This window comes from Balaenoptera borealis (assembly GCF_965194805.1).
Source record: "Balaenoptera borealis genome assembly, chromosome: 11".
Lineage (NCBI taxonomy): Eukaryota > Metazoa > Chordata > Mammalia > Artiodactyla > Balaenopteridae > Balaenoptera > Balaenoptera borealis.
This window is the reverse complement of record NC_138868.1, coordinates 70353930-70366241: the sequence shown is the minus strand read 5'-3', so window position 1 is coordinate 70366241 and position 12312 is coordinate 70353930. Positions and strand designations below refer to the sequence as shown.

The window sequence follows — 12312 nt, the reverse complement described above, 5'->3', positions numbered from 1 at the left end:
TCTTGTATCTCCCTCCCACCCTCCCTATCCCATCCCTCGAGGTGGTCACAAAGCACCAAGCTGATCTCTCTGTGCTATGTAGCTGCTTCCCACTAGCTATCTATTTTACATTTGGTAGTGTATATGTGTCAATGCTACCCTCTCACTTCGTCCCAGCTTACCCTTCCTCCTTCCCATGTCCTCAAGTCCATTCTCTACAGCTGCCGTCTGCATCTTTATTCCTGTCCTGCCCCTAGGTTCATCAGAACCTTTTTTTTTTTTTTTTTAGATTCCATATATATGTTTTAGCATACGCTATTTGTTTTTCTCTTTCTGACTTACTTCACTCTGTATGACAGACTCTAGGTCCATCCACCTCACTACAAATAACTCAATTTCGTTTCTTTTGATGGCTGAGTAATATTCCATTGTATATATGTGCCACATCTTCTTGATCCATTCATCTGTTGATGGACACCTAGGTTGCTTCCATGTCCTGGCTATTGTAAATAGTGCTGCAATGAACATTGTGGTACATGACTCTTTTTGAATTATGGTTTTCTCAGGGTATATGCTCAGTAGTGGGATTGCTGGGTAGTATGGTAGTTCTATTTTTAGTGTTTTAAGGAACGTCCATAATGTTCTCCATAGTGGCTGTATCAATTGACATTCCCACCCACAGTACAAGAGGGTTCCCTTTTCTCCACACCCTCTCCAGCATTTATTGTTTGTAGACTTTTTGATGATGGCCATTCTGACCAGTGTGAGGTGATACCTCATTGTGGTTTTGATTTGCATTTCTCTAATGATTAGTGATGTTGAGCATCCTTTCATGTGTTTGTTGGCCATCTGTATATCTTCTTTGGAGAAATGTCTATTTAGATCTTCTGCCCATTTTTGGATTGGGAGGTTTGTTTTTTTGATATTGAGCTGCATGAGCTGCTTGTATATTTTGGAAATTAATCCTTTGTCAGTTGCTTCATTTGCAAATATTTTCTCCCATTCTGAGGGTTGTCTTTTCGTCTTGTTTATGGTTTCCTTTGCTGTGCAAAAGCTTTTAAGTTTCATTATGTCCCATTTGTTTATTTTTGTTTTTATTTCCATTTCTCTAGGAGGCGGGTCAAAAAGGATCTTGCTGTGATTTATATCAAAGAGTGTTCTTCCTATGTTTTCCCCTATAATTGGAATTTAAAAAGCAAAAGAATGGAGACAGAAATGGAAGAATTTTGAGAAATAGTCCAAAGTGCTTCAAGATGAATATCGAGGTTGGAAAACTGCCCTGTTGTGCACCAAAACCAGCAGTTATACAAAACTAGTGACTGGAGATGACAATTTTTGCTGAAATCACTACTGCAGAGCACCATCTATTGATCGGCTTGCTTTCACCCAGTTGTTTTGGCAGAATTGTGTTGGTTGGATCTTTTGCTTCCACAGAGAAGGGCAGGTAAAGGTTTGAAGAGCCCCAGGCCACATGGAGCGTCCCATGAAAAATAGAGGTTGTTAATTGCTAAGAGTTTGGACAATCAGGGGAAGCAACAATTTAACAGAAATTTTGGAGCGTCTTTGTGGGAACTAGCAGGCCTGATGCTGTTCACTGAAAGCCCTGCTCACAGGTGGGCCCTTGGTTTGTGTTTGGGAAAGTGAATTTCAGGAGGGGTTCCCACCATTTCGTTTATGCTGAACACCTGCATTCCTTCTGGGAGTCTGGAATTTTGGTACAACCCAGGCGAAGGCTGCTGACAAGACCAGCCTTCAATGATACCCTGGATGATGAATGTCTAATGAGCTCCCCTGGTTGACAGTATTTCATAGTCATGAGTAGAACTCTATGTTGAGTCCTGAGTTGTCCTAGGGAATCATTGAACCTGGGAGTGGTCTTGGCACCCCTGACCCAGGTACAGAAAAAGAAAATTACCTTTCCATAGAGACCTGTTTCCAAGCTAAAAACCAGCCCCTTTATTTCAAAGAACCAGCAGAGAATGGAGATCGACATAAAAAATTTTTTCCTCTTTCCCTAGCTGGACCAATGTTATTTCTTAACTGACATCTCTGGGTGGCCCTACCATTTTGGAGGTACAGATGGAGATTGAAACAAATTCTCTTTCTGCTAAGGGTGGCCATGGGAGAGACATGGACATGAATATTTTCCTGCTGCTCAATTCACAAACACATCACTGTGCTGTTGGGTTGAAAGGCAGGAGACTTCAAGCATTCTCAACGCTTGTGTCTCTTGAAATCTTTCTCACTGCAGTTACTAAGTTCACCAAAATGAGGAAGGATTTATAAGATCAAGGGGATTTAGCTGGAGACATCATTGATTAATTTTTCAATCAAAAATGTCTAATGGGCTTGTATTATACTGGGAACCTGGGAAACAAAGACAGTGAAGGCTCAACTCTGCCTTCTGGTCTAATGCGGGAGCCAGTGGTCTGCTGGTGTTGGCTTATACTGATTTTCTAGAGCCCACTGTTAGAGTCCCAGGAATCTGTGAGCCAGTTCACATTACCTTGGTAGTCTGAAACCAGCCATGATACAAGTGTTTATACTGAACCCCAGCAGGACCCTGTGGGGTTCCCGGGCATGGAAGTCTTTCTGTGTCCCCCGCTTCTTGTTTGTAGGGAATAGGCTTCAGCCTCCATGACCTTCCCTGAGTTCCAAAGGGTAGGTTCAAGCAGTTGTTAATCAGGGAAGGGAGGGGATGCAGAGACAAGGGAAAAGCCACCAAGAAACAATAGTGCAGCCTTGGGACAGGATCCTGGTTCTGCCTCAAGGGATACACATAACAGTATCTTTGAGTTCTTCTGCAGAACCAAACCCCCCAACGAATGGAAGATGTTAACTACTTGATGACGTATTCTTCATTCCAGAGAGAAGGTCACAGTTTGATAACCTCAGGAGAACCACAGAAGCTCATCAGGAGACCACCTGAGACCAGATTAAAGGATTGCACACCCTGATCCTCCTCAGCAACCCCACCCTTGAACCATTGCTATAAAACTCTTCACCAAATTCCCCCGGGTTGGGACACACAGTTTTGAAGGGCATGAGCCCATTGTATCCCCCTTTGCCTGGCAAGCAATAAAGCTCTTCTTTTCTACTTCACCCAAAACTCTGTCTCCAAGATTCGATTTGACACTGGTGCACAGAGGCTGAGTTTTCAGCATCGGAAGTTGGCAAATGCAACAAATTGGTGCACTCTCTCTTTTATCCAGTTCTTCAGCATTTACATGCCTACCAATACGTGGATGGACAAGTAACTAGAGGATCCAGCACACCTAAGTCTGCCCGCACGGTAAGGATTTCCAGTAAGAAGAGACTGAATGCCTAGCCAGGGGAGAGTGGATCCAGGGCTCCAGGACCCTGGTCAGGGGCAGGTAGGTGGAGTTTTGCTGCTGGTGCAGGCAGGGACAACTCCAGGGGCGGCCCAGGGCCTGAGGAGGGGCTTTCATGTTGCTGGTGCTCAGACAGTGTGGTTCTCACAGCAGGACCTCGCCTTCCCTCACCAAGGCTGGGCGGAGGGTGTCCCTCCCCTTCTGGAGTCCTTCCTGGTCTCAAGCTAACCTCTTGTAATGTCACTTCTTTGAAGGGTCAGTTTGTCCGTCCTCCCCAACTTGTCCTGTATATATTTTGACTTTCACTCTGTATAAAAAAATTTCTAGAGCTCTGGTCTTTGGAGGAAAACTCAAGTGCTAATTATGTCCCAAACTTTTGGATTTCTTTATTTTTTTTTTTGAGGGGGGAAGAGGCCTGTTGAAAAAAGCAGCCTAGAATGCGTGGGGATGTGTTTACGAATGACTTCGGCAGAGATGTGGCCCGATGACCCTCATTTGCTCAAATCTCCAGCACTGTTTTCGTTCTCATCAGGAGAAAACCCTACAGGGTGTGTGTCCAGTAAGAAACTACATAAGGTTCCAGCATAGGTGCACCAGAGCCAATGGAAATCTTTCTGGAGGTAAGAAGTTTCTGAGAAAACTACCATCCCTACAAATATAAGTGCCATGTGAGCAATTAGCTGAAGACAAATAAAAGGCAACACTTAAAAAGAGTCAACACAATTGTTAGTTTCATTTTTTTTTCTTTTTACTTGAAAACTTGTTTTAACCATCAAATCTTGGCAGTTACAAACCTGTACACTGTTGGTTTTTTTTTTTTTTTGGCTGTCTTTTTTTGTTTGTTTTTTGTTTTACTTTCATTTTTTAGAAAAAGAACACAAGACTGAATACTGCCAACAGCATGATATGCACAAAAAATCTATTCCCATAAGGGACAAGACCCACTTTAAGTGTTAGCTTTCCCTTTGCATAACGTTTGGTGTGTGATGTGTGTGCAAGTTTAGGTGAGTGCACATGTGTGTGAAGAAATGATGTACCTCATTCTGAATCTGAAATGGCATAAGAATCAGGTATTTAGTAACTGGGCAAAACACACTTGTTTTCTAAAATGTCAATAAAAGCATTTTCTTGGAAACAGAGAGAGTTAAATGAAAATAGTAGAACCAAAGAAAGGTTACAGTACTTTTGGAATGATTAAAAAACATCATTTTCAAATCTAAAATGCTTTGTGTGTGTGTGTAGTTACCTCAGAAGTTTGCAGATCAACAGCACGGATGACTTAGAATTATATTCGACCCCCCAAATTAAAGCATCCTGATAGGCATCAAATACAGTATATCTACAAAAGCCTGGAAAATTGAAACCATTATATACAATTTTATAAACATTTTAAACACCAAAACATACATCTTTTACAAACCAGCCTGTTTGTAACAGGTAAATTTACAAGACAATCTCTCTGATACAGTGCTTAAAAAGAACTGCTTCCATTTCAGAACACATTTGAACACGTTTGTCACTTCCCGAAATGCAGTATTATGGGCTCATAAAATTGTTAAATAGTAGCAATTCAGGTATTTGTTTGCCAGAGGGTACTACAGTACATACTAATGGGTCCAAACACGCTCCAAATGACTCTATGATTCTCGAGTGCATTCTAAACACTGGAAGAGACTAATTATGGCCTTTGTGTAATATTACATACTTGTAATTATTGCTTTTCATTATTACATAAGGAAAGAAAATCTTATTCTTTTCCTATCTCTTAGCTAGCTGGCTAAATGTTAACTGATGCCAAATCCACACATGGAGACTTTAAACCCTAGAATTATACAACCAGAAGCTTAAAGACATTGTGGATTTCCACCAGAATACTGTGCAGTTGAACATTGCAGGACAAAACCCAGCACAAACATAGAACCCGCCTTCTCACAGACCACACAAAATGATGACGCTAAAGAAATGTCTCTTCAAATCTCCATCTCTCATGGTTTGAAGCTAAAAACGTAAAACATAAAAGCCTAACCACTTTAGCAATATCTGTGCACTGGGAGGGCAGGAGAGTGGAGAGCCCAGACAACTATCTGGGCAACCCATGCAAAATGAACACCAGATCTTCCTGAATTATTTCCCATGAAAGTGCTTTCTGGGTCCTAAGTGATTTATTTTGCTAATGTCTATTCCCTGACGTTGATTATGTAGACTCAGCATTAGTGGGGGCAGTGGGCGGGGTGAGGGTGGGAAGTAAACAGGAGTTGGCCAATAGTGTTTTCCTTGCTTTTTTTCCCAGGCTCTGCTAGTGATTCCCTAGGGTGGTTCCAGGTAAGATCCGGGAATGCATCATCAATTCCCTTTCTAGGTCTTCACCCTGATTGTCTGATAGGGTAAACCTCAGATGCATAGACTTGACCTGTTCATATCACTAAGTCTTCCTCAATGGCATTTCATGAACCGGCGGGATATGAGTACATGGAAAGCTGGCATGGAACGAAACTCAGCAGAAAAATACTCATAGGAGAGAGCAAATAAATTCAACACCTATTTTATTTATCTTTTACAGCCCCATAGCTTCTGCTTACTATATGACAAACATCACTGGTCCAGCTATTCTCAACCTAATCAGAATGTGTGCAATACAAGTAAAGTGCCTACAATAGGCTATGGAAAATGGCTTCCAGAGGTAGCACATACATGTTAGAAAAATATGTATGGGAAAGATACTAATTGGCTTAAATCTGTCCCACGTGGTTCAGCATGGTGAATGGGTTAGGAATAAAGACCAGGATGGGGAGGGGGGAAAAAGAAGAAAAATAAATGCACCTAGTAGGTAATATAATCAAAGTTTTACTGAATTTGCTGACTGGTCTTAGTTCTGTTCTGTAATTATCATTCCATCCTCATTTTAGAAAACATTTATTTGGCGAAAGCAGTTTTGATAGATGTCCAAAGAAATGTGTGAATTCTGTAACTGCATCTTTCCTATGGGGGCTGCAAGGAAACCTAGGATCATGAGGCTTCCAGAGAAATACTCTCCATGAGTTCTCTCCTCTAGTATATTCCAAAGCAGGAATGGTGAGAAATCAGAAGGTCTAGCATAAGCAGGCAGATATCATGCCCCAGGAAGTTTAGTGGTGAACAATGTTAATAGAAAGAATACTGGCCAAATGGATGGATTCTAGTTCTTGCTCAGATACTTACCTTCCTGTGTGAGCTTGGGCAAGTCCCTTCCCCTCTCTGGGTATGTTTACTTTTTTATAAAGTAAGGGGATTGGACAAGCAGACCTTAAGGACCCTTCCAGCACTTGAATCAGTGGTCACCCCACCTAGTTCCATCTTGGCCTGACTGCAAACCATTTCAGAATCTACTGGGAAAGCTAATTATCCAAAAAGTGAAAAGATGTCACGTGTTTAAAGATAATGAATCAAAGTATGACACAAGGTTATCTGGGATACATTTAGCCGCAGAGCTACTCTGCAGAAAATCAGGGGAAGATATCCTGAAGAAAGAGGTATTTTATATAGGTCAGAGCCAAGAGTGGGCACAATTTTCATGGGTGACTTCACAACCGCATTAGGATCTATTTATTCCTTCATTACTGTGTTGGTCAGGCACTCTGCCTGGAGGGGATGCTGTGTAAGCAGGACTGACTCATGGGCATTAATCTCCTTCTAATATTTCCTGGGGGCAAGAAATGAATTGTTGGTTTTACTTTGATTGTTTTTTATGTCATTGCATTATCGAAAGTGTAGCAGCAGTTCTATTCTAGACCATTAGTTCGTCATTTTCTCCATGATTCTTGCAAATGGTTTCTTACATAAGAAAAATATCAAAGACTTTATTCTCCCAAGCAGCCTTAGTGAAATTCATTTATTTCAAGACCACAGTGCGGATAATGCTTCCATGAGTAGGGATGACTAAGAGATAGGAAGAGGAGAAAAGCTGAAAAATCTGTGAAGTTTATGCACATACTCGGGAAGCTTGGGAATGAAAAGGAGTTTTTTTTTTTCTTAACCACGAACTTTCAGAAACACTGACTCCTGCAAAGAAGTGGACTGAACACAACTGAAGCAATTAAAAATGTCTGAGTGGATGACACACAGATCAGGACAGTACGGTGGACACATCAATGCCATATGTCAGAAACTGTGGACACAGAGATTTGCTCATATGCAGAGAGTGCAAATATGCATTTATTTAACCATGGCCACTGCACACGTGGCCACGATCTGATTGAAGCAAAAGAGGAAAGTCACTCAACTCGTCAACTTTAAGCTTCGACTACCGGGTTATTGTATTTCCAGTGGGCTGATTCTCCTGTCAAATTTGGAAACTCAAGGCTAAAGCCCACAGGTCAGATGAGAGGAGAACCCCAGGGTGTAATGAAACTTTACACATTTTTCAAATGAGAGTTTAGTTCTGGAAAATTATAACAAAATACAGTTGGTTTTTTTTTTTTTCCTAAGAAAGCACAGTTTTGCTTCAAGTTAATATAAATGGCAGTTATACCAAAATAAAGTTAACTGAACTGGAATAAAATATGGCATTTGGTGTTTCTCTAATATCATCAAGATCAGAGAAATTGGAAGGTTGGCCTCGTTGGCAGGATTTTTAACATAGTCCATAACCTAAAACCTTCCCGTCAGCTTTCCTCAAGAGCAGCCTTATTGAGTGCAAGCACATATTTGTACATAGGACCAGAAACACACACTATTATAATTTACACACAAGAACTATCTACTTTCTTCTCCTTTTTTAAAAACATAATTGCATTTATAGTGATGATGCTATCAGTTTAAAACAATACGTACCTTTTATCTGCATTATCAAGAATTGTGATTATCTAGCTGAAAACTTTGAAAGTATTATATTTTCTTTTTTTCCCTGAATTTGTGAATTCTGCTTAAACCTCTCAATATCTCTCATTCTAGAGAACAATGTACCAAAATATTCCTTTATTTGTCTTTTTATTTCCTGATTCTCAGAACAAAGGCCAATTTCTGCAGCAATGTTAAAATTAAAGTTACAGCCAAGAATATTTACTGGAAAACATAAAGACAGATAATCACATTCTTTCTAATGTTTGCACAACCTACAAAATGGTACCCAAATATCCTCACGTATTCCTCTTCATTGATATCTTTCTCAAAGATCATAAAATCCAACTATATTATATTGGATGCTTAACACAAACAAACAAACAAAAATAACTGAGCATACTAAACATGTTACCCAAACCTAATTTTATAGCTGAAAATTGGGCAGCTTATTAAAAAAAACAAAAAAAGAGAGTTGATTTGAAAGCCTTCATCCCATTTTCTTATTTGTTTAATAATATTTATTCCTCTTTTCTTTTGCCTAAGAGACTAACTTTTCCAACAATCATAACTACTATTTTCATTCCCCCCTCCCCATTGGCTCAAAATTACATGCAACAATGCCTCTTGGCTTGTTGCCAGTTATTAATACTGCAAGGACCGATGTTGTAACACTTTCCAGGGCACAGTACTGCCCAAAGCCATACAGGTGGACTGTATAACGATGGGTGAAATTGTTTCCCCCTTTAAAAACTAGGTGCGTCTTGTCGGTCATGAGCGCAGGGACGCACTGCCAGGGTGATGGGTCACCTCTCAGAAACAATTTCTGAACCTTTCCTTTTCAGCCAACTAGAGTCGAGCTTGCTTGTGACAGGATGGCTTGCGAAGAAGTTCCCAGCAGAAAATACCGCATTTCCCGCTCGCTCAACACAGGACCCTTCGTGGAGATGGGAGCCCAGCCAGTCTACCTCCGCGTTTCTGTAACAAACCGCGCGCATCACCCGAGCGCATCCTCTACACTTGGGTCTGGTGCTGGGTCTCCATAAAGGGAATGTGAAGGCTGGCGAGGCTGAGCTCCCCGACGCTCTCATAGTCACTCATGGCTACTTCGGAGTCGTCGAAGCCGCAGCTGGCTGACACATCCGAGGACGAGGTGCCTCTGGAATTGTGCAAGGAGAGAGACACACTGTCTGCTGGGCCCGCTGCTGTCTCTGTGCCCTGGTTCATGCTCACGGCAAAAGTACTGAATTCACAGGCGGCGGGAGGGCCCACCAAATCCGTTTCGTTGGGGAAGGGGTGGGGAGGGAGGTACTGGCTGGGATGGAACTGGGGCCTTCTCCTGCAGTCTGGGCTCAGCGTGCTGGCCAGTGAGACCGGCTGGGAGGGCGGCAGGGCCTCGTACTGGTCTGGGAAGTCCTCTGGCAGGGGTGGGGGCAGCTGGTCCTGACTCAAGAACTCCTCTTCGTGGGGGGGTGGGTACTCGCTGTCGATGTCGTAGCCGCCCAGGTAGTAATCGCTCTCCAGCTCCCGCGTGCTGCCCTGGTGCGCGGAGCCTCCCTCCTGGTTCTCGTAGTTGGGTACCTCTTCTATGTCCGACAGGCGGGCCCCCGGCATCCAGTCTGAGGTGTCCCAGTGATAGGCTGTGAGAGAGAAGCCGTGTCAGTGAGTCTCCTCCAGAATGGAGCTGGAGTCAGGGCTCAGAAAGGAGCAGGCAAGGAACCTGACATGCAATTCTTAACATCCAGGAGACCCTAAGGGGCCAGGGTCACCAGCATGCTTTTTACAAGGGTCTCTCAGGACCAGCCATGCTCTGGCCCGGGAAGTACAAGGCAATGGCATCTCTGAGGATGACACCTGGCTGCTACAGCATCTCCCACTCAGCCATGCCGGAAGCGATGGCCAGCGAGGGCATGCCGAGCAAACAACAGTTCTAGAACCCTCTCTCCTCTTCCTAGCCATGGGCTAAGTGCACATCCAGGCCGGCAACATGCTCGAAGAGGGAGATGCATCAGCCGTCCTGTGGACCACAGGAGGCAGGGAGATGTGCGTGCAAACGGATGACTTGCTGGAGCAGGGGAGAGGCTGGGGGAGGGAGGGTGCTGGGCTGGGGGCTTTCACCTCCAGTACCAAGCACACAAGACACCTGGAACATGCAAAATTCAGATCAAAGAAACTCAGAAAAGATGGAAGGAGAGTGACAGGGTAAGAACAAACTCAGCAATTCCAAATGCGTAAGTAACACGTTATGCTGGGGGCATGGCAGAATCACCTCGGTTGTAGTTCTGTCCTTGATCCGTGACAGACACTGTTCAAATACAAAGTGAGAAGTAAAACTGACAGTCCAAGTCATGTGAAGAAGGTACAATAGAACATTTTAGATGGCGTAAAAAAATGTTCCTATTTCTCCTTGTTGTTATTTGCGAAACAAAAAGATAAATCGCATCTGTACCAGGCCCTAACAGTATTAAATCACTAATAAAAGTTACCTGATTGAAATCAATTCCCATAATATTGTAGTTCTGAATGATTTCTTAAATATCCTCAGCTCACAGTAGGTGCTCAATCAATACATGTTGAATGTAAGAATGAATTTAGTATTAATCTGGATTTCAATTAAGTGGGTACTCTTCTCTCGGAAGGGATTTTATAAAAAGAGTACATCACATGTTAAAAGAATTATGAACTGGATTTTTTTTCAAAATTGTAAAATTCACTCCAATCCACAGAGAGACATTCAGCGGCTCATTTGAAACCACCTCTACCGCCCCCTCTGCTGCCAACTGATTAAAATCACCTCTAGTTCATAAAATAAATAAGGTACAAAGATATATTGTACAGCACAGGAAATATAGACGATATTTTACAATAACTATAAATGGAGTATAACCTTCAAATATTGTGAATCGCTATGTTGTACACGTGAAACTTATATAACATTGTACTATACTGTACTTCAATAAAAAAAAAAAATCACCCCTAGTTCAAAGTAACAAGGAAGTGATATTTCCAAAAGGTTAACTCTGCACAAAGAAATGCTATGGAAGAAAACAGTAAATACCTTCATTCTCTATAGTGTCAACTACATTGTTGACAAGCTGAATGACAGTCACTATGGATGCTTGTGGCCAGGAAAAGAAGACACGAGGGAGGAGAAGGACAGCTTCAGGTTAGTTATGTATTTTAAACATACAAGCACTTGTCTTAACAACAACAATGGTAACAACAAAGGCACAGCATGCAAACACCCAAAGTTTCCCATAGCCCATCCATTGGACTCCAGTGGACACTTTCATCCCCCTGGCTTCTTGGAGGAAGGGAAACAGCAGCAAATCCGGGGCCAGTCCTCCTGAAAGGCATGATCGGCAGGAATTGCTGGGCCATAAATTCACACCTCGTGGCCCAGTGAAATCAATCTAGGAAGGCAAAGGCCATAAGCTTATGCTAATGTCTCATTAGTGACTCCCAAAGGCTCCAAGGAAGATCTCACTATTCCCAGGGATAATTACTTGCTGGCCAGCCATGCTGCTCCGAGCCAAATGCCAGTGATGAGGGATAACCTTTGCAGCACTGATGGTTTCACACTCACATGACGCCACCGATAGCCTAGAACGACCCAAGGCCCAGATCCCACACCGTAGAGTGTAGATGGGAGTCAGCATTTGGCCTCTGAAATAGTCAGAAACTGGGAAGGAGATTTCTGTGCTCATATGGGTTGCCTTAGCACCTGATACCAGTAGCTTCTGGAGAGGTGATCAGGCACTTTAGGAAGCCTGCTTTAGTCAGGACCAACCTAGAATGCTAAGCCTGAAAGCCCAAGGGTGGGATGAAGAAGAGCCTGCGAGAATAGTCAACCAGGCATCATCGCTGGAGCTGCTGCCTGGAGTTTGGAAACACTACGTTCTTGGCTGCTTCTACATAAAATGCAAACCAGCGACAACTTTTCTTCTGGCTGGGGATGAGGAAGGGAGTAAACACCAAGGCAAAGAAATCTGGAGGCCTGCCTCTGACCTTCTGAGATCGCTCAGAAGAAATCCACTGTTACATGGTTTGTTACCCCAGTGGTCAGATACACTGAGGTTTCCGCACCTCTCAGGAGTGCCAGGGATTTGGGATGGAGGTGGAAGAGATTTGGGGGTGGTGATGGGGAAGGTAGACTATTTTACTTCCATGACTGCTTCTATGGCCT

At 42.9% G+C, this 12312-nt stretch overlaps 1 protein-coding gene across 7 annotated transcripts in view; it reads right to left on the bottom strand.

The window, feature by feature from the left end:
• Positions 1-4034: 4034 nt before the first annotated feature.
• Positions 4035-12312, bottom strand: part of FAT3 (FAT atypical cadherin 3) — a 702395-nt gene continuing 694117 nt past the window's right edge. For 6 of the 7 annotated variants that reach the window (XM_082340432.1, XM_082340439.1, XM_082340436.1 and 3 more), the window contains 3 exons: positions 11185-11244; positions 10396-10431; positions 4035-9766 (listed from right to left, as the gene is read on the bottom strand). In XM_082340432.1, the coding sequence (XP_082196558.1) occupies positions 9141-9766; positions 10396-10431; positions 11185-11244 (722 nt within the window). In that variant the 3' untranslated portion in view covers positions 4035-9140. The remainder of the gene's footprint in view (positions 9767-10395; positions 10432-11184; positions 11245-12312) is intronic. The other variant, XM_082340440.1, reaches the window with a different exon arrangement.